The following is a 26,042-nucleotide window of genomic DNA, read 5'->3' as shown; positions in this document are numbered from 1 at the left end:
GATACAAATTTGATGTCTTTAACACAAACTGCATAAGTAAATAAATAAATAAGGTGAAGAGAATAAAAAAATTACACTTGCGAGTATAAAATTTGGCAAATATAATAATTAGATTAATTGCCAGTCTTCTGCCCGAATTTGTATTTTTTCCAAGAAAAACAAAAATAATATGCTTTGCAAAACTTTTGTATCAGCATTACAAATTATAAAGTTATTACAATTTTTCTTGTGATACAACTGAGGAATACATTTTACTGGACTCCATTTACACAGACCGGGTCAAGAAGAGAGCTGGATCCATAGCCATGGATTCCAGCCACCCGGGCCACAGACTGTTTGTGCCGCTGCCATCAGGCAAGCGGTACAGGAATATACGGACTACAACAAATAGACTGAGAAACAGTTTCTTCCCCACAGCCGTCAGAGCCATTACTCCCTGCCGCCCCCCCCCCCCCCCCTCCCACACATATCATAACCTCGCAGTCACACATACATATCCCCCACCCCCACACAGCCATATTGTTCTGCACTTTGCACTGTCACATTATCTGTACTTTGCCATAATTGGACCTGCTGCTACTTCTTTGGTGTGGTTGAGTGCCTTTAGTTAATTTAGTTGTATATATTGTTATTATTATTATTGTGTGTTTGCTTATTTATACTGTATATATTTGACCTTTTGCACGGGAGCTGCAATGGAAATTTCGTTGAATTCTGTTCAATGACAATAAATGCTATCTATCTATCTATCTATCTATCTATCTATCTATCTATCTATCTATCTATCTATCTATCTATCTATCTATCTATCTATCTATCTATCTATCTATCTATCTATCTATCTATCTAAATGTCAGACTGTTTATTTTGAATATTTTCGGAGTTCACTCAGTCCTCAAGGTGGCGGTAATGAGAATCGACCAGTTCGACTCTCGATCAACCGAGAGGAAGAAGAAGAGAAAGAATCCGAGCAGGAGGAGGGAGGAAGGCCAGATTTACTCGCGGGAAAAATGGCGGAAACGTGTCTATTTGTGTTTTTCTGCTGCAGCGCCTCCAAACATTGACTTGTAGGCCTTTTTTCGTGGTTATCTTCACGTGTGAGTATAATATATTTGCACCGCGAGTCACTACACGTCTATATCTGTACCGCTAAATGTTTCTGGGGAGGTTTTGTTAGGGTTCTAGTAGTTTATGTCTCGTGTCTGCAGGACGTACAGGACAGAAAAGTTAAATACAGAGGTGGGCTTATTAGCTAATTTTCTAAAACACAAAAGGGAAAAAGTGGCGTCGTTTTTTACCTTTAACTTGTGCAGTTTTCAACAAAATACAAATTAATCTACATGGAGCATTAACTGCATTCTCATTAATGGAAACAATTTTACTTGTTAATCCTTCAGGTGTGCCGTAGTGGGTTTTTAACGGGAAGCAACTGAATGAAATGCAAAGTGGTATGTATTGTAATGACAATCCACATTCTTTCTTTTGTAAATTTGTTTTAATTAAAGCTGTGCAGCTCCCCTTATATTTCCTTCCTTGTAATTTTTAGATCCAGTGCAGTTTTCCACCTTTGGACACATGGAGGAGACAGTTCCGCAAGAAAGCCTGGCAAAGTTTTTCTATTGCTCTAAATGCACCCTAATTTTCAAATCTAAGGTGTACCTCTTCGAACATCTCAACAAGGTACATTGCTTGGACATAGATGTGTGTCTGAGAGACGCCGGCTTAAAATATGCTGAGAGTAAAAAGGTCAACACAGAGAAGAGCAGAAGTGCAGGAAAGAGTTTTGCGTGCAGGAACTGTGATTTTAAGACATGCAGTCAAGACGTTTTAACGAAGCATGAGACACAGTGTGGGCAAACTGAAAGCCCCAAATTGATTGAAGTTATTACGACACCTGTCACAACATCAAACCAACACGATGAAGCGGAAGCGGCATCCTCATCTAAGGATCTCAGAATATACAAGAGGCCATCATCGCAAACCATCACAAAGTATTTCACAGCAACTTCTGGATCAAATGTAAAGCTCAAGCTATCTTGTGATACAAAAAAAACTTTTAGTTTAGAGGAAACCCCTCAGATTGATGTATCTTTTCGACCGTCAGATGTTTTTAAACATGCTGACCATCTTTATCATTCTAAGCGAGGAGAATCCGTTTCTCAGGCCGAACAAACAAATACGGTAATTAGCGAGGTTGGCAGGAACACCAGTAATGAAAGCTTAAAAGCTCCAGCAAGTAAAAAACCCAAACTAGAAGAAGGAGCAACTGAAAATAAAACCAGCAAACCTTCAGGCAGTGCAGAGTTTTCATTTGAAGTCAGTGACGAAGAAGAAGAAAGGAAGGCCAAGCTTGTTAACAGAGACCCGCCGCGCCCCAAAGTTTATTTCTGTAAGCACTGTGACTACAGCAATGTGAGCTCCAGGCTTGTGTCCTCTCATTATGCCAGCGATCACCCGTATGTCCGATGCAACGCTGGCTACATTCAGCAGTCGTCTGATCAGAGCGCGACCTTTCGCTGCCTTGAGTGCCCGGTTGAGTTTCTAAGCACTGTTGACCTGAAGTGGCACTACACAGAAAAACACCCAGAGGCTCCAGATGTGTTCAAGATGAAGCTGAATGAACTCAAACTGGAGTTTAAATGTTTCACATGTACATTCACCTGCAGTGAGGTGAAGGACCTAAAACACCATTACAAGCAGAATCATCGGACTTGGGAAGTGGACAATTCTTTGTTGTTCTGTCAATATTTAGTGAAGGAATGTCAGAAAATGTGTGAAAAAACAGCCAGCCCAGAAAAGTCAGTGGAACTTTCCCCCAAGAGAACCAGCACACCACATAAAGAGGTGGAAATTACACTTTCACGCCACCCGCCAACCTCCACAGGGCCAGATGCAACGCTGTATAAATGCGTTAAGTGTCAGTTTGAGCACAAGTCAGCTGTCGCTATGCAGGTTCACTACCAGAAAAAACACCCAGAAAAATTAGTTACATTAGATGAAATCAAACAATTAGCTCGTGAAATGACGCCTGAGAAAAAAAGTTTACAGAAAGAAAAATCCACAGTACAAATAAAAGAGAAGGATACAACACCCGAAGTTTCCAAAGGTTCTCCAGAGCATTTGAGAATTGAAAGTGTTAAATCTCTAGCAGATTATGCCAAAAAAGAGAGCTCCCCCTCCAAACATATAAGAAAAACAACGGATGAAACGGCGTCTTCACAGAAAGTAAAACTCAAACCTGCACCGTCTTTGCAAACTGATAGTAAATTGTCCCAATCAGAGCTTCCATCAAAAGCTACTCTGAAAACGCCAGAGATTTCCACACCTAAATGTGTGAAGTCTTCAAAAAAAGAAAGCACAACCAAAATGTCACTTTCTAAACCTAACACGGAAACAACCAAGTCTAAATCTGACAAATATTTATGTAGTTCACCGCTGGACATGCACTACTGTCAGTTTTGCAGCTATGCAAGTCCCCAAATCAGAAGCGTTATTGGCCATCATAATGCAAAACATGCTGCCCATAAGCTGTTATCAAAGGAAGACATCATACAGTATAGCGCTGAGGTGATTGAAAATAAGAATCCAATCACTTTTAAAACTAGTAGTCACATGAAAAACAGCAACGAATGTAAAACCCAGATTAGAAAAACTGAAGTCAGTGTGCATGTAGACCAATTATACTTCTGCCATCTGTGCAATCTTGGAAATCCATCAACACAGGGAATCATTGCTCATCAAACCAAAGTCCACCATTACAAACATTCCAGTCGGAAGAGTATTCTGAAATATTCAGCTTTGGTCCGTGAGAAGATTGAAAAGAACGGATCGGATTCTTCAAAATTACCTCTTCCGATAATAAAAGAAGAGGACAAGGACATGTTCTTCTGCCACAATTGTAACTATAAACACAGATCGTTGGCTGAAGTAGCACACCATTTCTCCAGAATACACTGCAAACCTTTTAATAAAACTGATATTCGTCAGTACACGTCAAAGGTTCTCGAACAGCTCCAGAAATCTCCTCTGAAGTCAGCTGCAAACCAAGAGAAACCAGAGGGCAAAAAAGAAGCGACAAACATGTCTTCCAAAACCTTTTCCAACTCAGTAATAAACACCGAAACACATAGAAAGCTTCCATGCAAATACTGCACATTTACTACTCAGTATGTGTTCCTTTTGATGTCACATATGAGGAAAATTCACTTTTCAAAACTCTCAGTTGCAGCCGTTCTAAGACTTTGTTTCCGTAGAGGAGCGCTAGAATCAGGCTATCACTGCGAGTGGTGCGTTTTCAGTCACAAAAAAGCAGAGGTGGTTCATAAACACTACCAGGACCGACATCCGGGCTGTAAGCAGATGAGCCTTGCGATTGTGAAGGCACGGTTATTTGTCGGTATCAAAGAATTACATTCAAAAGACGAGAAAACTGAACTAAAATCAGTCTCTATAGGCCAGACATCTCAAAGTTCACAAAAAGACCAAGATCAGCTTTACCATTGCACATTATGTACTTTCAAAAGTAACGCAAAGCGCTATCTTACACGCCACTGCAACAAGTTTCATCCTTTGCTGGTAAAAGATTCCCCAAGTGACAAAGGGAAAAGAGAAAAGAGCGAGTTGGATGACCTCAACGAAATGCCAGGATTGTTTGAATCTTTCCAAGTGCCTCTTGAAGACACAGATGAAGAAACTTCGTCTTCCGATGTGATCAAGTGCCCTTCATGCCCGGCGACGTTTCACAGCAAGCACGGTCTGAGTGTTCACACTGGAATAAAACACCTCAACGGCAGAAATGTGAAAAAACAACCCGAACAAATTGAAGGGCACTTGCATGTCTATAAGTGTCCATATTGCAACTATTTCAACACCAGTCATCAGGGAGTCCTCACTCATTGCCAGATGAGACATCCTGTCTCCACCTCCAGGGCAGACAGCCTTTATCTGGACACGGCACGTTTGTCGAATTGTGATGACGTCACGAAAGGAAACAGTTCTGATGAAGTTTCAAAATTTAGTGGCTACATGTGTAAAACCTGCCCACAAATTTGTGCAACTCTGAATAAACTGAAAAGGCACCGCGAACAGGACCACAATGAGACCACGAGTGGCGTGCCCAAACCACCTTCTTCTACACCAAAGCTGAGCCTTAGAATCAATCTAGCTAAGCCCAGTAGAACGCTTAAGTCTGTCTCCAAGACTTTGCTTCACACCAAGAAGGTCTACATCAAGATAAAGTGTCCACAGTGTCCTTATGTTTGCAGCACAAACCTTGGACTGAACAGTCACGTGCTTAAGCAGCACAACAATGCTGCTCCAAAGGACGGCATACATAAATGCATGTTGTGCTCACAGACTTATCCTTTTAAAAGACGACTTGCAAAGCATTATGTCAGGACTCATGGAAAAGGTGCCTTTCAGAAATACTACATTCCACTTTACAAGCCATTTCAGAAGAAGAAAGAATCGTCATCTCAGCAACAGCAAAATAACTCGGAAAAACGGCTGATCTATAAATGTCCCACTTGTCCATATGTGAATACCAGTTACCATGGGACTCTCACCCACTGCCAGATGAAGCATCCAAGCTTTACTGTGAGAGCAGATGAACTGGAAACAGGTGAAATACTCCTCTCCAACATTGTGAGGTGCTCAAAAGGCAAAGGCTCCTATAAAAGAGGGTACATGTGCAAAAGCTGTCCAGAAATTCATCCGTCAATCAAGAAACTAATAAACCACTGTAGAACTGAACATGGGAAGGCAGCCGTTTCTGAACTTCTCTCTGAAGCAGAGAAACAAGATGACAATGAAGATGAAGCAGAAGAAACATCTGTACAACTTCAGAGGGAAGATGGAAAAGCAGCCCCCTTAAAGATAGTGCTGAAAAAAGACTCAACTTACAAGTGCGAGTTGTGTACTTACTCAGCTTTAACACGAAAAAATCTCCAGTGTCATTACAAATATTTCCACAAACTGGATGCACTTAGTACTTATAAGAAGTTGGAAAGGTATAACAAACGTAAGAACAACTTCCCCTTTAGATATATTGAGTTAAAAAAACAGCTAAATCTCATTTGCAAGAAATGCCCCAACTCGGTGTTTGCCTCGTCCCAGTTGCTGATTGAACATTATAACAATTTTCATCACCTGAGGAGCAAATCTGACTTCACGGTGGTATCATTTGGAGTGAGACAGAAAAGCACTGGGCTCTACAAGTGCAACTTCTGCAGAAAGAATCTGCATGGAATTAGATATCTCACCAGACACATGGATCGCCACAGAGACCAGATGAAGGTTGAGGCCTCGCAAAAAAAACTTTCCTTTGCCAGTGGAACAGCAGATCCCCCGTCTCCTAAGGTGAGTTACTCTTCAACTCACTGCAAAAACACAAAATCTTACAGAGTATTTTTGGTCTAGTTTCTAGTAAAGACCCTGAAACGCCTCCCTAAAAAACTGTTTCGACCCAAGAGCTGTTGTAGAAGTACATACCGCAAACCCACCTATAACCTTATTTTATTTATGTATTTATTTGTTTGTTTATTTATTTATCTATCTATTTATTTATTCTGAACATCAAAGTTCTGTTCAAGAGTTGCTGTTAAAATTTTGCTGTGCTTTATTTGTGCTTAACGACATTAAAAGGAATTCTGATTCAAATATCTTACTACACTTAAATTGAGACAAAACTAACTCACAAGTCACTTTTCCGCTAAACACAGTAGCTTATTTAAAATAAAAGAATTCCCTAATAATTGTGAAAACATTCTAGTTGCTTTGGCAGATTATTTCACGTATAACATGGGAAAATGTCTTGTTTACAAGTGAAATAATCTGCCAGTTGAATAAGTTTTTTTAGAAAAACATTGAGGTAAAACAAACTCTTATATATTACTGAAAGTCACTTGTAAGTTAGTTTTGTCTAATTTCAAGAGTACTAAGACATTTCCAGTAGAAACTAGTCCAAAATTACTTTTTTGCTTTTGCTCTGCTCTTCATCTTTTACCACATCTTCCAACTGCAGTTGCAAGTTTAATTTCTGCGATTTTAATTCTCAGGTGTCTCAAACAAAAGATAAAGTCCCCACAGTTGAAACTATCGCGGAGCTCAGCCACTGGACGGGTGCACCGGTAAAGGTCGTGACCCTTCCTTCCAGTCCTCCACCATCGTCATCGAAAGTCCCAGATGTCGATCCAGAGGCTGAAGCACAAGAGGCCGGACACACCTGCAAACGGTGCCAGCGGACATTCATGTCGCTCAAAGGTCTGCGGTCACATGAGCGGAGTCACGCAGCCCTGGGAGCCATTAAGAAACTGGACAATCTGACCAACACGGAGTTCAAAAACAAGTAAGGAAAACTGTTATTTAATGTTTAGGATTTTCATAGGTTTTTTTCCCATGGTGGAAACAAAAACACAATCAACGCTGTTGAGCTCAAAATAAATCTGAAAAAGATTAACAAATGTTTCATCCCATGTTTTTCTCCTTTTTAACATTTACATATTTTTTTGTGAAAATCAGAAAACAGAAAGGGAACATTAACATGTAGCCATGTTTAACACTGCAAAAACACAAAATCTTACCAAGTATTTTTTGTTCAGTTTTTTTTACCCCTCCAGGGGGTCTTTTTGTGGGCTCTAGTATCCCTTATATGAGAGTAGACTGACAGGAAACGGGGAAGGAGAGGGGGGAAGACATGCGGCAAATGTCGTCGGGACCGGGAGTCGAACATGCGGCAAATGTCTCGACAGCCACGTCGAGGACTCAAAGCCTCCAAATAGGGGTCGCGCTAACCACTTCGCCACCACTGCACGCCCTTTTGTTCAGTTTTTAAAACAAATATCTTAGTACACTTGAAATAAGACAAAACTAACTTACAAGTAATTTCTCAGTAAGATATATAAGCTTGTTGTAAGTATATCCTTAATATTGATAAAAATGTTCTTGTTCTATTTGCAGAGTATTTCACTTCCAGGAAGACATTTTCTCATAAGTTAATTTATTTGCTAATAGAATTGGTACTTTTTCATCAATAATAAGCAATTTACTTAAAACAAGCCTCTATATCTTGATAAGTTAGTCTTAACTTAATTTATCTTATTTCAAATGTTAATGTATTTGCACTAGAAACTAGACCAAAATTACTTGGTAAGATTTTGTGTTTTTGCAGTGAAGTAACATTTTTATATTTTAGCTAGCTCCTCATTTACTTCAAATAAAATTGGATTTATGTTTTCTGGCATATTTGTCCCACTTCTCCCAGTGTTGAACAAATCTGCAGATTTACATAAAATATTATTTTTTTCCATCCTATAACTAACCACGGTCAAGTCTTTCCATTTCTTAACAGGAATGACCTCTTTCCAGTAATTCAGAACCTCTGGACAAACCTGAAACATGTGAAAATTCTTATAACCATATGTTCTCCAGCAATCAGCAGTTCTTCTTGAATAACACACACTTCATGTTTATTTTCAAATAAAATTCTATACTAAAAATATTAATTTTTGTGCAGTAAGACCTGTTTTAATTCTTTAAACCAGGGGTGTCAAACTCCAGTCCTCAAGGGCCGCTGTCCTGCAACTTTTAGATGAGCTTCTGCTGCACCACACCTGAATAGAATAATTAGGTCATTAGCAAGGCTCTGGAGAACTGATCTACACAAGGAGGTAATTAAGCCATTTCATTCCAGTGTTTTGTACCAGTGGCACATCTAAAAACTGCAGGACACCGGCTCTTGAGGACTGGAGTTTGACATCTGTGCTTTAAACTGTAGTGAGAAAATAACATCGTGCTTAGCATATGAATTTATAAAAGACATTTTTTGAGGGGTGCACTGATAAATTGGACTGATTTCCTTAATTTTGGATGGTTGGCGATATTTACTGGTCAAACTAATCTTGCATAACTCTACAAAGTGAGCTCTAAAAATGAGCCACTGCTCTCTTTTGCTCTTCTCTGAGAGGACTGATTGACAGACTTGTAGAGTTAACAATAGTCACTCCACTGTTGCCAACTTTAGCAACTTTGTTGCTATTTTTAATGACTTTTCAGCAAAAAAATCGCAATCAGCAGGTCAGGCTGATTTTCTTTCTAATCATAGTGTTTCTAAGCATTAACTGTGATTCATTTTTTTAATAAGTGTGTGTTTTCATTCTCCCACCAGCATCAAAAAGTACCTCCTCCATAAACCTGAGACTCTGAAGCCTTACCGCTGCGGCTGCTGTGCTTACCGGACAAATTTCATGGCACTTTGGCAAAGTCATTTTCTGAAAAACCATCAAGGTCAGAATCTACCCAATATTTCCACTTTGATTGGATTTGTTTTTTATTAAACAAGGTATTTAACTGCAACTAAATTAGTAGTTTTTTCCAGCAGTATTTCACACACAGGAGAAGAGAAATACTTTTAGACATAAGTTACACTATAAAAACATAAATTCTTACCAAGTATTTATGGTCTGGTTTCTAGTGCAAATATCTGAATACACTTGAAATAAGACAAAATGTACAAGTAACGTTAGCCAAAATATCAGTTCAGTCGAATTTGTCAGCAACGACACATTTTTACAAGCCAACTTTGCGGTACTGTAACTCCACGACACTTTGTGGTATCTGAACATTTCCAACGGTTTCTGAAAGGGAAGACATTGTGCGTTCCAGTTAATATTGGTTTAGTACGGTAATTTCTCTCCCGCCATTGCAGAAAACGTTTTTTTCTTTATTTTAATCTGATGAAACACTCTTTTAATTGTAAGTAACTGCTAGATATTGAAGGTTCCAGAAATGGGCAAAATTATTTACTCACATGACATTTAAAGAGCTTTGTACAATTAAAATAAGCAAAAATATCCAGGCGGAGATTTGAGACAAAAGAAAGAAAGATTACAAAAGAAATTCTAAAAAGTGTTCTTGCCAGGTTTTCTGGCATTTAGCAAATAGGAATAATTTTGGTAATTCTAACCAAGCTAAAACGAGAAAAATTTGGTCTGATTTAACTTCAGACAGTGAGGAATAAAATGTTTCTTTTGATTTAGTGCAAGTAAATATCTGGTTTTAACTGCAGCTTAACTTGTACTTATAATGTAGTAAATAGTGCTGCTTAAGTTTAATATCTGGTTTTTCCTGTTTCCAAATTCACAGACATCATTGAGGAGGAAATCACTGAAACGAGAATTAAGGACGAGGAGATTTCTCCACGTTCAGACAAGGAGGTTCTGAACAACTTGCCTGAACTCGATGAAGAACCAGAGGATGTAGAAGGCAAGTTATTCACCTTAAACCTGATTTAATTTATAGAATCCGTCAGAATTACTCTTTTTCTTTTCTTTTTTTTTAATTGCTGAAGTGGTAACACAGTTGGACTTTTTAACAGAATCCACAGAGTCGTACTCCGAGCCTCCAAATGTTCAGCGACAGTTGACCCACTACAGCCTGATGGCACAAAATGTGGACAAAACTAACATGAATTTGCATGAACTCAGTTTGTCTGAGGGAAACCTTCAGTGTGAGATGTGCAACTTCAACACAGAGCACCTGTCGAGCATCCGGCGGCACTATGCTAACCGGCACGGGAAGAAAATCCTAAGGTGCAAAGACTGCGAGTTTTACACGGGTTTAAGGTAAGCTGCAGCCAAATATGGCATGTATTAAGTAACATTTAGATCAGTCTTTTTCAAACTGTGGTCCATGGACGCCCTCTATGTAGTGGTCCGCGGGTTACTGCATGTAAACGACCGTTAATTTGCCGTGAGGTCAGCTCAAAGTGCGACGCTACAGCTAGCTTACCGATGACTTTGGTTAAAAATAATAATGGATAAGTGGCTTAAAAGAAAAGCTGAAGATACCATGGAAAGAAAACAACTCCAAGATTACTTATATGATCAGAGAAAGCCAGGTTCTACCTGCTGGGGTGTGTCGTTTAGGAGAAATTTGATTCTTTTCAACGGCTCTATGCCGTGAACGGTAGGACAAGAGTCTCAGTTAGTGAAAACTGTTCTTTGTTTTATACGACTTTGCTCTGCTGATACGTCAACAGTTATTGTCATTTTTAGGCCTGTCACAATAACAAATTTGGCTGGAGGATACATTGTCCCAGAGGTTATTGCGACAAATGATAATGTTGTTTTGAGACCGTTTTCAACTAATATAATGGGAATGACAAAAGAATGCAAGAAAACAACAGAAACAACAAATAAAATAAATTATGAAGTCTCTGTAAACAAAATTGTCCTTTAAAAAATGGTTATTGAAACCAAAACACCAACTGAAGACTTTATCATCCAGTTTTTGGTAGAAAGAGAGAAAAAGAGAAAGCAATAAATCATGCCAATGGAAATTATTGAGCTTGTTTTAAGTTATCATATGATAAATTGATTTATTGATTATTGTGACAGGCATACTCATTTTTATTTAATTAATGGCTGGATAGCAAAGGATCCTTAGTAGGAAATTCCTTTTACAGAATGTGAAGCTAAAACTACGCCAATTGAAAAATATTTACTAACAAAGGGATTCTTTCTTTTAAATGCAAAAAATTAAAAGTTTTTAGTCCAGTTTTGGCTGTCTTACTGCTCTCAGTGTGTTCTTTAAGCAAATAGTCTTTTTTTGAGTTTGTATACTCAAGTTAATGATTAATCCGTTACAGTTATCTGATTAATTGTTCACACTTTTTACTTGTTAAAAAGGAAAAACATGGAGATGCACGTAGAGACGGGCCACTCCACCTGCCAGTCCAAGCCGACTTATCTGAAGGACCTTCGCTGCCCGTTCTGCCTCTACCAGACCAAGAACAAGAACAACATGATCGACCACATCGTCTTGCATCGAGGTGCGCCAAGTTCTCTACGAGATTCCTGCCCTCTGATGTGCGTTTTATTTTCAACCCTGCATTGGGGTTTTTTTTTTGTTTGTTTGTTTCATTTCAGAGGAGCGTATCATGCCCATAGAAGTTCGCCGCCCAAAACTTTCCCGTTACCTACAAGACATCGTCTTCCGCTGTCACAAATGCACTTTCAGCAGCGGTAGTGCTGAAAACCTGCGCTTGCACATGATGAGGCACGACGACGTCAAACCTTACAAGTGTCGACTCTGCTACTTTGACTGCTCTCGACTCGCAGACCTGGAGGCACACCTGAGTGATAAGCATCAGGTGAGGAGGCGTCTTCTCTGCATCACTGACATTCCTTGAAGTCTATTTGCTCAACCAGCTGTCCGCTGTGAAAGGAAAAGTTTGTGTTGGACAAATTTTAGTTTTTATTGTAGCTTTTGGTTGGAATGGAACTGGTTTTAACCTCAAACCTTAAAATGATAAACCCAGTGCTTGAGAACTCTCCAGCTGATGGATAATTAAAATAAATATTCTATAAAAATACTTTCAGAGATCAGTAATTGTTTCTTTAAATCACATTTTGTTATTTCTGAAACATTTAAGGATTCGTTTTAGATATGCAGCTATTTCCATCAATACTGGAAACAAATTGTGAAAATAAAAGTCCAGAAAAATCCATCCATCATCTATCTATCTGTTTTCCTATCCATCCATCCATCAGTTTGCCTGCCCATTCACCTGATCATCCTTCCATCAATCCATCATTTATCTGTCCATCTGATCATCCATCCATCATCTATCTATCTGTTTTGCTATCCATCCATCCACCAGTTTGCCCTTCCATCCGATCATCCATCCATCATTTATCTGTCCATCTGATCATCCATCCATCCATCAGTTTGCCTGCCCATTCACCTGATCATCCTTCCGTCAGTCCATCATTTATCTGTCCATTTGATCATCCATCCATCAGTTTGTCCATTCATCCATCTGATCATCCATCCATCATATCTGCATACTCATGAAGTCTTCTGGATTAATATTTAAATATTTTCTGCAGGTTTTGAGAAACCATGAGCTCGTGGGTCAGGTGAGCCTGGATCAGCTGGAAGCAAGGACGGGTTCCCGACCCGAAACCAACGTTAATCACGGCTCCAACAGTGACGAGCTGGAAGCCGAGGAATTTACCCCTGACCGTGACGATGTTCCACAAACTGACAGCATTCCAGATTACCACTCCACAGAGAACATGATGCTTCCAATGAAGGAAGAACATGAACCTGAGGAGCGGGAGAAAAATGGAAAAACATCCGCCAACAGTTCTGGTTCTGACATTATTCAGCAAAACACTTCCGTCCTGCAAAGACACGAGCAGGACACACAAGCACAAGACCAGAATGTAGCCTTCCATCAACCTGCAAAAGAGCAGCATGAAGAAAATACTGAACCAAAGGCTGAGGATTGCAGTGATGCAGATATTAAATACGACAATTGCAGGAAGAACCAAACCACATGGACTGACAGACAGGATGAAAAAGTTGCACAGAGGAGTTTGACATCTGGTAAAATAACCGATGCAAAGGCCGATGGGCTGCATTTTACGGAGAATCACTGTAAATCCCAGAGCATTGAGGCGATGGTAGAAAACGACATCGTGCGTCACGTCCTGCAGCTGGACGAAGACGGGAGCCTGCACAAAAGGGCAGGTCAGGAGAGAACCGTTAAAATGGAACAAACGACAGAGGGGCATGGAGCAGACAACGAGTTAAACGATAAAGTTTGCAGCACATCTTTGTCCCAGAACCTCAAAATTCAAGACATTATCGTAAATCCAGCCACAACAAAAATGAATTCTGCACAGGGAAACGCGTCAAAGCTTCGAGAGGGTTTCAGGTTTGAGCCGCATTTGCTGACGCTTTCCCCCAGTCGTACTCGACTCAAACTGAGCCACAGGGGGAGTTTGGGCAGCGTGTTGGCGAACTTTAAACGGGAGCAAAGCCAGAGTCCAAAAATCATTAAGGATAAATCTGAACCGAACAGAGAAAAAGCAGAACTTAAGGAGTGTGCGAAGGAAGAGCCCCCCCATCTCGAACAATGCGAGGAGAAAAAGGAGGATGAGCAAATGGAGAAGACGGACAGAGAAGTTGAAGTTAACAAGAAAAACGAGTGCAAGGTTCAGGTTTCTCCACATCTTCATGATGGTAGGATTGTTTTTCTTATGTTTTGTACACCCCCCAGAATGCTGTGCGATCTGGCTCGGAGTTCAGTGAAATGATTGAATATTCTATCAGGCGTGTTATCTGTTGATATTGATCACGTGTCAATCTGTTATTGATGTATTGTCCAGCCCTGGTGGGAAGGTAAATATGGCCCTAATGCAGGGGTCTCAAGCTCCAGGCCTCGAGGGCCACAGTCCTGCAGTTTTTAGATGTGCCACAGGTACAAAACACTGGAATGAAATGGGTTAATTACCTCCTCCTTGTGTAGATCAGTTTTCCAGAGCCTTAATGACCTAATTATTCTGTTCAGGTGTGCTGCAGCTGAGGCACATCTAAAAGTTGCAGGACTGTGGCCCTCGAGGACTGGAGTTTGAGACCCCTGCCCTAATGGGTCCTTAGTACTCAGTGTATTTGTATTTTTTTATGTTGGTTTCCTGCCTATCCAACTACAACCACAAAGGTTTCTAATGATCAGAATCTTATCTGCACATACACATACAAATTGACACCACCTGGTCATTTAATACACAGAACTGTCATTCGTGGATAAATATAGAAAATATTAAAATTTTCTTCTTAGGAAATTTGTATCTATTATTAGAACAATAATAATAGATAGTCTTACAGGATTAATGGAAATTCTTTTGAAATATTAAAAGTAAATTGGTTACTTTCATATCTGTCCACTTGAATAACATGACATGAATATGGTGTTTCTCATATTCATGTCATGTTATTATTTTATTCTGGTATTGTTTATTCTCTCAATATTATAGCCTTATTCTTGTAATATCATGACTTTATTCTCTTATTATTTCAACTTTATTGTTGTAATCTGACTTTATTCCTGTAATTCTGACTTTGTTCTCATACGACTTTATTCTCGCAATATTGACTTTACTCTAAATATGATAGCTTCATTCTCGTTCGACTTTATTTTCTTAATATTATGGCTTTACTTCAGAAATATTATGATTATTCTCCTATTAGTACAATTTTAATCTCCTAATTTTAATTTTTTATTTATTCTTATAGCAGTAATTCTCTGGACATTTTAAAATCATGAGATGATGTTAAAATTCAAAAGATAACTTATTTAATGATGATTAACCTCTTGCTTTTTAGATGCATTCGCCCCCATGGATGGAGCTTCTGAGCTTCTGCATGACAAGAAGCTGTTTACTTGTGAACTATGTGGACGAAACCTCATGAACGTCTCTGAACTGAATCGCCACATCTTACGTCATGGAGTATAAAGTTTCCCATTGTGTTCTCTGATACAAGTATTTCACTGTTCTCTTTGTTCTCGAACTGTTCCCACTGTTACGAATATGCAGCCCCTTTTTTTTTAGATTTTTAATCCTTTTCTAATTAAATATATTTTTTAATACAATTGCTGTTTTATACCTCAACAGTAAGCAAATAGAACTTTAGAATAGGAGGATGACAGTATTGTATGTGACCTGTCTTGAAAGGTTAAAGTCAAAATGATTTTCTATTGTTTAAAAATGTTACTATTCATTTATATTTTAACTGCAGTTCCAGGAAAGTTATTACCCCGATGCTGTTGCTGTAAAATATGCAGACACTAACACTGTGAACCTTGCTTGAATTCAAAACTTTGACTTTATTCTAGATTTTAGGTTGTGCCTCTGCTTCCTTAAGACACTTTTGCTTTTTTGAATTTTATTAAGATTAACTATTTGGTTCTATTTTTATTTCAATAAACCTTTAGATTTAAGCATTTTGTTTGCATTTCAATAGTTATTAAATTAATTTCTCCCACTTGCATTGTACTTTCAACTAATAAAATGAAAGTGAAGACTGCAATTCTTGCTTGAGATTAACTTAAGAAGTAAAACTGTTGTATAGGTTCATTACACACAATGGCATTTCATGTTTTAATTTTAACATTTTGAGTCGTAAATTGACAAACCTATAAACAATTGTCCAAATATGGTAACTTGTTTACTAGTCAGAGGTGGGAAGAGTACACAAAAACTGTACTGAAGTAAAAGTAGCACGACTACAACATATTTTTACTCAAATAAAAATAAAAAGTAGCCATAGAAGAAATTAAGAGTAAAAAAGTATTTGGTAAAGAGGCTACTTGAGTAACAGATTAAAACATAAATCGTTTAATATTTAAAAATTAGATCATCAGATGAATAAAAATATAAAGTTACGTTTACATTTTGGCATTTTATAGATAAAAATGAAAATAATTCAGAGAAATAACTAAAAGCAACTACTGCACAACTATATTAGCATAACCCTCTAAGTGTCAAAATTATCGTTGGACAGATACAACTGAAATTGGAAACGACGCTTGGCCATAGAAAAAAAAGCAAATGTGTGCCTATAAATACACAAATATACAAATAATATATTGCTAAATACATATAATTTAGTATTTTCCGACGATATTTCGTTGCCAATTTCATTGTTGTGTCTTTGTGCAACAATAAAATAAGTCATGTCTTTGACGGTCATTTTATTCCAACAAATTCGATGTGTAACATTATTCAAAACTGTTTATGTTAATATTTGAAACCAATATAAAATTGTGTCCAAATGCTAACCTAAAATTTTAGGTGTCCAAATGGTTGAAAATACACAGCTTTAAAAAAAATATTTTTTTAAATATTTACGTGCATAGCACGATTGGGCTACGGCGTTCGTGTTGAAACTCGAAATTACGAGCTTACGAGGGTGCCTTGAAGGCAGCGGTTTCGGGTGGCTGCGCTGATTACGCCACATTCTTGTCATCCAAATGAAAGGACGGCAGTTCCTGGTATGGATCCACAGCGGAGGACCGATGAGGTGGAGAAGGTAAACCTTATCGACTCCTCTGAGCGGGACCAGTTACTGCGGTTTACCCAGCTGACGGAAATACTGTAGGTAAAGTTCCTTTTGTGTTCCTGTTGCTCGAAAGGGGAGATGCTGATACGTGTCGATCGGTTCTTGATTCTGCGAACACGTAAAGTCGTGAAAATGTATGTTAGTTTGATTTGGAGTTTGATTGTTGGAATGAGGAGTTCAGAAAGGCTGGTTTACAACATGTACAGGAATTGTTTCCTTCTTCCTTGATCACACTTTCTTGTGTCTTTCCTGATAACTTACTGGAAGACTGCGAATACTGAGTGTGATTATTTACAGACATAATTCTCTTAACATTTCTAATGGCTCTTAAACGCATCGCCATTTTTACATTTGCAAGTATTTCCTTACATATTTATACTATAGCTTTTAAATTACATTACTATTATAAATGCTTCTTAGTAGCATCCATATAAGCTTTACAAAAAAAGTTAATTTAGTCTCTAACCAGATAATAGATTAAGAAATAGTATTTTAATACTATTATTTTATAATCCTACAACTACTTTGATGTCTTTACTTTATCAATTCTCAAAGTGATAGTTTTTTCTTTTGTCCAGCTTTTTTTTTTACTGTCATTTATCTTTCAATTTTCATTTTAAATAAATATCAAATGTACATTGCTTTGCAAAAGTATTCATAGTCAAAAGACTGTCACATTTTGTCGTTTTCCAACCACAAACTTCAACATGTTTTCTTTTATTGTTTGTTTTTTTACTAAGTAGAAAAAAATATACGGTTATCTATTTTTTATTTTTAACAAAAATTATAAAGTGCGGCATGATTTGTATTCTCCCTGGAATCGTAACCTTTTTGACCCTCTGTTTTCTCCAATTAGAGCTGCAAGACGTTTGGGTCTGCTGATATGTCAACATTTACTTTATACTCTTTCATAGGAATAGAGGAAATAATCTAATCAGGAACGTCAGCTATGAATGAGGCAGCTGGAGATGGAGGCTCCTTCTCGTCGAAGGTCATCAGCATCGTGTTTATCATCCTGCTGCTGGATCTGCTTGGATTCACGCTGATTCTGCCGCTGCTGCCTTCCATTTTGGATCATTATGCTCAAGCAGGGGTCAGTAGGATCTTCCAAAACGGTTTAGAGAAGGCAGAATAAAATCACTTGGCTTCAGTTTAAAAGTGCAGGAATTTGGACATGTTCAGACTTCTGTCCTGCTGTGAACAGAAGGTGTTTTATGTGAAGAATTTGTTCCAGAAAAGCCATAACCAGCACATAATTTGATTAGTGTGGGAGGCCTGTGTGCTGAGTCACCCTGAAGTGGCCTCTCTGTGATGTTTTTGTGTTTTTTTTTCTGGGCCAGGATGTCACGTATCAGTCTCTGCAGAGTGTGGTGGACTGGTTTAGGGAGGCTGTTGGGATTCCTATGGAAAAGAAATACAACTCTGTTCTATTTGGAGGTAAGTTATTCCAATCCCTTCATTCCATAAACCTGAGATTCATCCAAATTCAAACTCAGACTTTTGAGCTGAATGATGACGAAGAAAAAGAGGAATTATTTCAAGTTTAATACTTCTTCTCTTGTCTTTCAGGTCTGATTGGGTCGCTGTTTTCTTTGCTACAGTTCCTGTCCTCGCCTGTAACGGGCGCTCTATCTGACCGTCATGGCAGACGACCTCTCCTCATTCTCACCACAGTAAGAAGGACATTATGACACCTTAAATGTTTCTTGTTCTCCATGATAAAATCCAATGAGTCATATTCCACCAGTTTGGGGCTAATTGGGTGCTTTGTTTGTCAGGTAGGGCTGGCGGCCTCCTACGCGGTCTGGGCGGTTTCCCGGAGCTTCTCCATGTTCCTGTTGTTTCGGGTAATTGGGGGCATTTGTAAGGGAAACGTCAGCCTCTGCACTGCCATCATGGCGGACCTGCCGTGTCCAAAAGCACGGAACAGAGGAATGGTGAGCAGGGTCAAAGTTTGAGGTTTTTCGTCATAGTTTAGTTTTACTTTGCTGTAACCTTTTGTTTGTTTTAATTAGTTTTTAACTTGTATTTTCTAGTTTTTATTAGTTAATATTAGTTAAATATTGTTTAGTTTTTATCAGTTAGTTGTATTCTAAAAGGTCAGAGTATTCTATTGCGATACATTGATTGGGTAATGAATACGCAACAGAAGATATCATTTTCAAAAAATGCATTCAATTATTGTCTCTTGTAAATTATGTCAACTTTTACTGTCGCCATTTGTATGAAGTACCATAATTTGCTGACAACAGACATGATAAAAATCTGGGAAAAAATCTATTTCACATCAGTTTGAAAGGTTAATAAATAGATTCATAAACACAAAAACAAAGGATATTACATTTAGAATTTCAGTATGTTTTAGTTAGTTTTATAAACCCACAGTAGAGTTGCAGTTAGTTATAGTCTTTTCCCCCATTAATTACTGTTTTAATTTATTTCAGTGAACAAAAATGTTTTCTCATTTTTGTTATTTTGTTAGTTTTAGTTTACTAAGATAACTTTATTGCTGAGCTTAGACTTCTGCGGTGTTCAACAAATTCTTATTAACATTTGTATATTTCACAAGCCAACAGTTTTCTCATTCATGCAGTTGCAAGTCTATATTTTTTATTGAAATACATTTAAGTGATTTTTATTTATTTATTTTTATTTTTTGACCAGGCAATGATTGGTGTTGCCTTTTCCTTGGGCTTCACTGTTGGACCTCTCATGGGTGCTTACTTTGCTGTTAGCTCCAAAACAACAGGAAATGTCTTCTACGAAACTCCAGCGCTGCTCGCCTTGACCTTCAGTGTTGTTGATATTTTCTTCATTTGGATGATGTTACCAGAAACGCTTCCTAGGGTTATTAAGGTGAGTTTAAAATATAAATAAATGTGATGTTTCTTAAAGGTGGTCTATTATGCTTCCTTTGAATAATTAGAATTTGTTTATGGGATGTACAGAATATGGTCATTAAATTTTTTTTCACAAAATCATTCTTAGATAATGAGACTTTAGTCTGGAACTCCTTTAACCTCTCAATGGTTAATTCAGTGGTTCTATGGGGACTTTAAGTAGCTGTATTGGTCTATAATAGTGTAAACAGAATCAAAATACAGTGGAAAAATGCACTATTTCAGAGGACGGTAGTCAAATGTTAAATTTAATTGGAAAATATGCCCTTTTTTTGGTTTTACCATTATCACCAAGTAAGCAAAAGGACTAACAATAGATTAAAGATGGGGGTATTATTGTTTGTTGTTTTTATAATTGTTATGATAGAAGAGCCAAATAGACTTAAAAACAAGTTTAAACTTCAACCATTTGGGTTAGAAATGACCCTCAACACACACATGTGGGTCAGAAACTCCTGACCTCAGTGTAGAACCTTTTCAGGTTGGAGTTGAAACAAGAAAAACTCGTCCAGCTTCCTCCTATTCAAGTCCTTTTGGAAAACCTTTTCGGTTTCCATTTGTTGCCCACAGCAGTAACTTCTTGGGTTGTCACGGTGATGATACTGTTTCAGAAAGTTTCTGCAGGGAGTCAAGAAATTATTTCAGTGTTCTACGCTGAACCCAAAACAGCAGCGAGTCTACACTGTGTTCCAGCGCTGACGCATCATCGGATGGACACTTGATGCCTTTAAATGTCCCAGAAGACCTTTGTTCTGTTCAGGCTAAGTGGCTCAGATTTCACCAACCTCTGTATCTGTAGATCTGCTGGATCCACAATATTTACAATCTAAAGAGTTATTTTGCCTACAGTTGAGCTACAAAAAAAACTTTAGAGCTGCAAATGCTATGACTCAGCTTATAATTTTTGATAAATATCTACTATGAGAAGTTTGTAATTTTAAATGACAACGTATTTGTGTATTATTATTTGAATTGATTTTGTTAAAGAACCACAATTTTATTCAGGTTTTAAAGTTAGGAAAACATAAAAATATTACCAAAAAATATACAAAAATGTATCCATTTTCTTTTATGGGGTGCTGATTGTTAAATTACACAGTTAAAGAGCAGAAACTTATTTAGGCTTTTATGAAAAAAGTCATACATAAGTTGATATGATATCACTGGAATAAATTAAAATATTTGTCATAATATAAAAGCTAAATATTATTCGTTTAAAATGTCATAGTTCAATATTTAGTTTGCAAGTTAAATATTTTGTTATAAAATATTTAACTACTGCAGTCACTATAGACAGCCACCAACCTAATGAAGACAAAAAAGGTATAAACAATATTACTGACACCTTTCAGTGTCATTCTAATGTAGTAATTCAATGCAGTTATTCCATGAACATGATTCAAAACTGCTAAAACCAGCATTTGTTTTTATATTTATATTTAAAAACTTCAGTTCATTCAGCTTCACGGTTTTCAGTAAAGTCGTTGAGAGCCATTGTGAAAGATGTAAAGAGCCATTTGTGGCTCTGGAGCCGCAGGTTACAAACCATGAATGTAGAGGATTTAGGGCAAAGGGTAATTTCCTTTTTCATGGAAAAGCTTTTTTAAGATTATGTGATGTTACTAAAACTAGATTATGACACATCAATGTGTTGCAGCTCCATGTGGAGTCGGATTTACGTTGAGGCAGGACTGAACAACGATGTAGCAGAGTCTGATTAGCTTGTAGTGAGACAGTGTTTTGAAACTGTGGCTATGTACTGTATGGAGCAATGAAGTGGAGGCTCTGCTGTAGTAAAGAGGAACCTACACTTCCAACCTTCACTTCAGTTCACAACACATTGAGTACAGCTGAAACAGTGAATGCAATTAATCAATTATTGACATAATCATCTGCTAATTTAGTTATAGATTTGTTAACTGGATTCAAGAAAGGCCAGTTTTTGAAAGAACAACATACTCAGAGCAGTAATCAGAACAAAAAACAATTTTTTTTTTATTTACGGTAATATTAAAAAACCCTTCATCTATAGATTTTTCTACCAAGATTGCATAGTCACGTAGATTTAACTTCACCTGGTTCTATTACACTGCAAATACACAAAGTTTTACCAAGTATTTTTGGTCTAGTTGCTAGCGAAAATATCTTAGTAAACTTTAAATAAGTCATAACTAACTTACAAGTAACTTTTCAGCAAGATATATGAGCTTGTTTTAAATCAGTAATCCCTTAGTTTTGATGAGAAAGTACTAGTTCCATTGGCAGATTATTTCACTTATCACATGAGTAAAATGTCTTGTAATGGTGAAATAATATTAAGGAATTATTAACTTAAAACAAGCTCTCATATCTTGCTTAAAAGTTACTTGTAAATGAGTTTTAGTCTTATTTCAAGTGTACTAAAAACATATTTGCACTACAAACTAGCCCAAAAATACTTGTTTTTTCGCAATGTAAGCACCTTTTGCTATCCAATTATTAATCAGTTAATCCGAAAAATAATCACCAGATTAGTTTTACACTGTTAATTCTAAGTCAAGAGATGAGCTTTGCTCATGTTGATGTTAGAAATATTTATTTAGCTGCAGATGCATCCTCGGCTACAAATCATACATACAGTAGTTTTTGGATTTTTAAGCAAAACATATATGTAGATATTCTTATTTAAAAAGTGAAAATTAGGTTCATTTGCATCTTTTACTGTATTTCCAATGTATTTAATGTTTTTTTCAGAAATGTAAAGCTATTGTCATTCCAGGGTTCACCTTCTCATGGTGGAGACTTGCTGGACCTTCTCAGTCCAGTCTCCTTGTTCCATTTCACTGCTGTCACCAAGACGAAGGAACCACCTTCTAAAGAAAGTGAGTGCTGGTTCTACATTATTGTACCCTTTAACTAGACCATAAATGGAGTATGGCCTGCTGACTGGAAGTGGGGGGGTGTTTCTTACAGGAATGCAGAAGCTCCAAGTGTTGGGTTTGGTTTATTTCTGCTACCTCTTCCTGTTCTCTGGTCTAGAGTTCAACCTGAGTTTTCTGACTCACCAGCGCTTCCAGTTTACAAGGTATAAACCCAGAGATAAAATTGTATATTAGCAGCAGCGTGTCCGTACATCCTTAAAAATTTGTGTATCTAAAATTAAGGATTTAAAATGTCTTGAATTCATTTTTTAAAAAGAAAGTTGGCTTTAGAAGTCTTGAATTTTGTCTTGTCTGAACTATTGAATCGGATGGAAGGGGATTAGGGCTGATAGGAGAAGAAAAGAAAGTTCTCACTTTAATCTCAGCGTTCTCTCTTTTTTTCCTCAGAATCAGAATTGTTTAAACTAAATACATAAGGCAAATGTAGTCTTAAAACTCAAATCTGCCTAATACATTTGGGACAGGCTTTCAGTGTGGATAACGTGCAGGTTTACAAATCCTACAAGAAAAGCATAGTTACATGATTATGTTTAAATGCTAACAACATAATTTACATTCACCTAACTTAAGAATGTTTGGTAATTTATTTCGATTTTGACCAAATTAGAAATATTTTTAGTGACCTTAATCCTCTTCCGTATAATCACGTGTATTCTATGTATTTTTTATTTTTTGGCGGGGCTTTTTTGTCAAGCAAAATCTTGAGCCACACGCAGACATTTTCAATGCTAACATAGCCTTGCTAGCTAGTTAGCTTTTTCGCATTTGGAAATTTATCGCAAGTTGGCTGGATGAAGTGCACATTTATTTTGAGATATAGGTCTTAAATTCCATTCATAATGATTTTATAAAGTTTTAAATTTGAGTTGGTGAAACCGGCAGAAACTCTAAGGAGAAACATAAATGCTTTTATTGTTTTCTGTAAACAGCATGCAGCAGGGAAAGATGTTCTTCTTCATTGGTGTCATCATGGCTTTAATCCAGGGGGGATACGCTCGAAGAATCAAACCTGGGCAACACATACGTGCTGTTTACATGGTAACGATATAATCTATCTGCATGATGAGTATCATACTGAACAGGCAGAAAAATATAATACTGAAATAAATCTTAATCTTTCCAGGCAATAATGATGCTGATCCCAGCATTCATTCTCATTGGATTATCGTGGAATATTGCAATGCTTTATATTGGCTTGGCATTATACTCTTTTGGTGAGTCATGTTTGCTTTTCATCTGATTATATTTTTAATAAATATAATGAGGGCAGTGATGCAATTTTAGAATCAACTCAAATCATGGCAACTTTTCATTTTTATTGTTAATATAATTAATAGGAGATGATTAGTGGCTGCCTGTAAACCTTGTATGCACATCTTAAGAAAAGTTAATCGAACAAGAAATTTTCTAACATGATTTTCTTAAAACAAATTAAGAATAGCGGCATTAAAAGGTGTAGTTACCACATCTGACTATAGAGGGCGCTGTCGATTCTTTACCAGAAGTCAGAAGAAGATTGAAGTGGTTATTCTTTTTTTCGTGTAAATTATTGATATGTAACCATGACATAAAGGGTTAAAAATAAAAACCAGATTAGTTGAACCCAGAAAACACTGCAGTGAGATTGTGAGTGTAATTGATTTTATTTACACTAAATAATTTCAATGTTATATTCAGATTAACTGTTTACTGGTAAATTTGATAGGATTTCAAAAGGTTTCTTGATAAAAATAAATAAAACATTAAGTAAACATTTCCTCTTAAAGAACTTTGTTGTATCATTTTTATTGATAGGCATTTAAAGATGGACATTTCCAAGAAGCCAAGGATTATGTCATTAAAGATCAGCAGGTTTTTCTGGGCACTTTGAGGGTCTTTCAGATACTTAGTTGGTTCTTTTCTGCATTTTTATTAACATTTTATTTAAACAGTCAAAAAAGAATATATATATATAAAAAAAATCCTGCTATCGGGTTTTATATGGATGTGTATGAACTTGTGTGTCATCCACACAGCAGTTGCCATACTTTAAAAAATTAAACAAAATTTAACTCAAAGATAAATTTTGAGTTAAAAAGAGCAGGTCCAAGAATTGATCCCTGGAGATAAAGCTTCCCTCAAAGCAAATGGAAATTGTTTTCTGAATATTTCTATCTTCATTTAATTTAATGATTTATTTATTTACACATTCGTGTTCATATTTTGATTGTTACAGCTGCAGCAATTGTAGTTCCGTGCCTCTCTACCCTGGTCGCTGACCACGGTGAGTCTCCTTTTATTTTTTTTTAAATATTATGATTTTGAGATCAAAGTTGCTGATTGTTCCCTGTCGGATGTTTGATTAGGTTCAGCTAATCAGAAAGGTACTGTGATGGGGATCCTGCGTAGTTTGGGTGCGCTGGCAAGAGCGTTTGGGCCGGTGGTGTCATCCTCTGGTAAGGAAGCTAAAGAATAGAAAAATAATGGCCCTTTCAGCTTTTTAGCGCTTGAATTTAGCTTCATATAAATTATATCTGTCTCCAACAAATCTGGAATTACTTTGAGACGCCTCTATTTTTGCTGTTTGTGTATTTACATCTTATGTTTATTAATTTTTTTTCTGTATTTTATTTCAGTTTATTGGATTGCGGGAGCACAGACCTGCTTTCTCATAACGTCAGCCTCATTTGTGATTCCACTTTTTCTCCTGAGCAAAGCCCAGAGGTCAAAGGAGGAGTGACCTGCAGAGATCAAGATCCCTCTCTTGCTGCCTTATATGAATGTTATAATGTTTACATTTTTTTGGGAGAACGAGCACTGTTTCCATTTTATTTTTACTCAGTAGTGATGTGAGGATTACTTTTGGTGCATTGTGCCAAAGATAAACATATAAAACAAAAAGTCCAAACGTATGCCAAAATAAAGAAGTAGGTACAGAATGTTGTGTTAGAAAATAACTCTGTATATTTGCACATTAAGATATCTCCTTTTTATTGAACACATGCTTTGATAATTAGAAATTACATTGTTAGTAGAGTTTGGATGTCTTCTCATAAGAGTATTTTATCTTATAGATGCAGTATTTTATAAGTCAGAAATGTATTTTTATGGTCATTGAATGTGTTAATGGTTTATTTTATGAATGTTTGAAAAAGAAACACATCATCAACTGGTCATAATGGAATAATATCCTAAAGGTGTCAATAAAACTTTACAGTAATAATTTCATCAAATTAATTTCTTTATTGATAACCAGCATTAAGTAGATAGTAAATATGATTGTTTGTTTTACTTCACTTCTGTTTTCAACAATTGATTTCGACATTTTTGAGTT

The 26,042-nt window shown here is 37.0% G+C and overlaps 2 protein-coding genes across 4 annotated transcripts; both read left to right on the top strand.

Moving 5' to 3' along the window:
* Positions 1–951: 951 nt before the first annotated feature.
* Positions 952–15,787, top strand: LOC114154852 (zinc finger protein 462-like). 2 transcript variants are annotated; one of them, XM_028034291.1, is made up of 12 exons: positions 952–1,097; positions 1,209–1,239; positions 1,398–1,448; positions 1,547–6,357; positions 7,056–7,345; positions 9,164–9,282; positions 10,141–10,260; positions 10,373–10,619; positions 11,685–11,827; positions 11,925–12,148; positions 12,888–14,028; positions 15,172–15,787. In XM_028034291.1, exons 3-12 carry the CDS (start codon positions 1,439–1,441, stop codon positions 15,300–15,302), a joined length of 7,236 nt encoding a protein of 2,411 aa, XP_027890092.1. In that variant the 5' UTR covers positions 952–1,097; positions 1,209–1,239; positions 1,398–1,438; the 3' UTR covers positions 15,303–15,787. The 2 variants fall into 2 exon arrangements, with proteins under 2 accessions (XP_027890092.1, XP_027890094.1); XM_028034293.1 differs by lacking the exon at positions 1,209–1,239.
* Positions 15,788–16,807: 1,020 nt separating this feature from the next.
* On the top strand, positions 16,808–25,941 carry LOC114154199 (major facilitator superfamily domain-containing protein 10). Of its 2 annotated transcripts, none has more exons than XM_028033070.1 (13): positions 16,808–16,943; positions 17,823–18,001; positions 18,249–18,345; positions 18,478–18,581; positions 18,687–18,845; positions 19,573–19,764; positions 22,567–22,669; positions 22,761–22,872; positions 23,659–23,767; positions 23,853–23,943; positions 24,945–24,992; positions 25,075–25,164; positions 25,345–25,941. In XM_028033070.1, exons 2-13 carry the CDS (start codon positions 17,858–17,860, stop codon positions 25,446–25,448), a joined length of 1,353 nt encoding a protein of 450 aa, XP_027888871.1. In that variant the 5' UTR covers positions 16,808–16,943; positions 17,823–17,857; the 3' UTR covers positions 25,449–25,941. The 2 variants fall into 2 exon arrangements, with proteins under 2 accessions (XP_027888871.1, XP_027888870.1); XM_028033069.1 differs by having other exon boundaries at positions 16,809–16,947.
* The last annotated feature ends 101 nt before the right edge of the window (positions 25,942–26,042 follow it).

The sequence above is a fragment of the Xiphophorus couchianus genome, chromosome 12 (assembly GCF_001444195.1).
Source record: "Xiphophorus couchianus chromosome 12, X_couchianus-1.0, whole genome shotgun sequence".
NCBI classification, from domain to species: Eukaryota; Metazoa; Chordata; class Actinopteri; order Cyprinodontiformes; family Poeciliidae; genus Xiphophorus; species Xiphophorus couchianus.
Note: the sequence above shows the minus strand (reverse complement) of the source record. Positions and strands in the feature narration are given on the sequence as shown.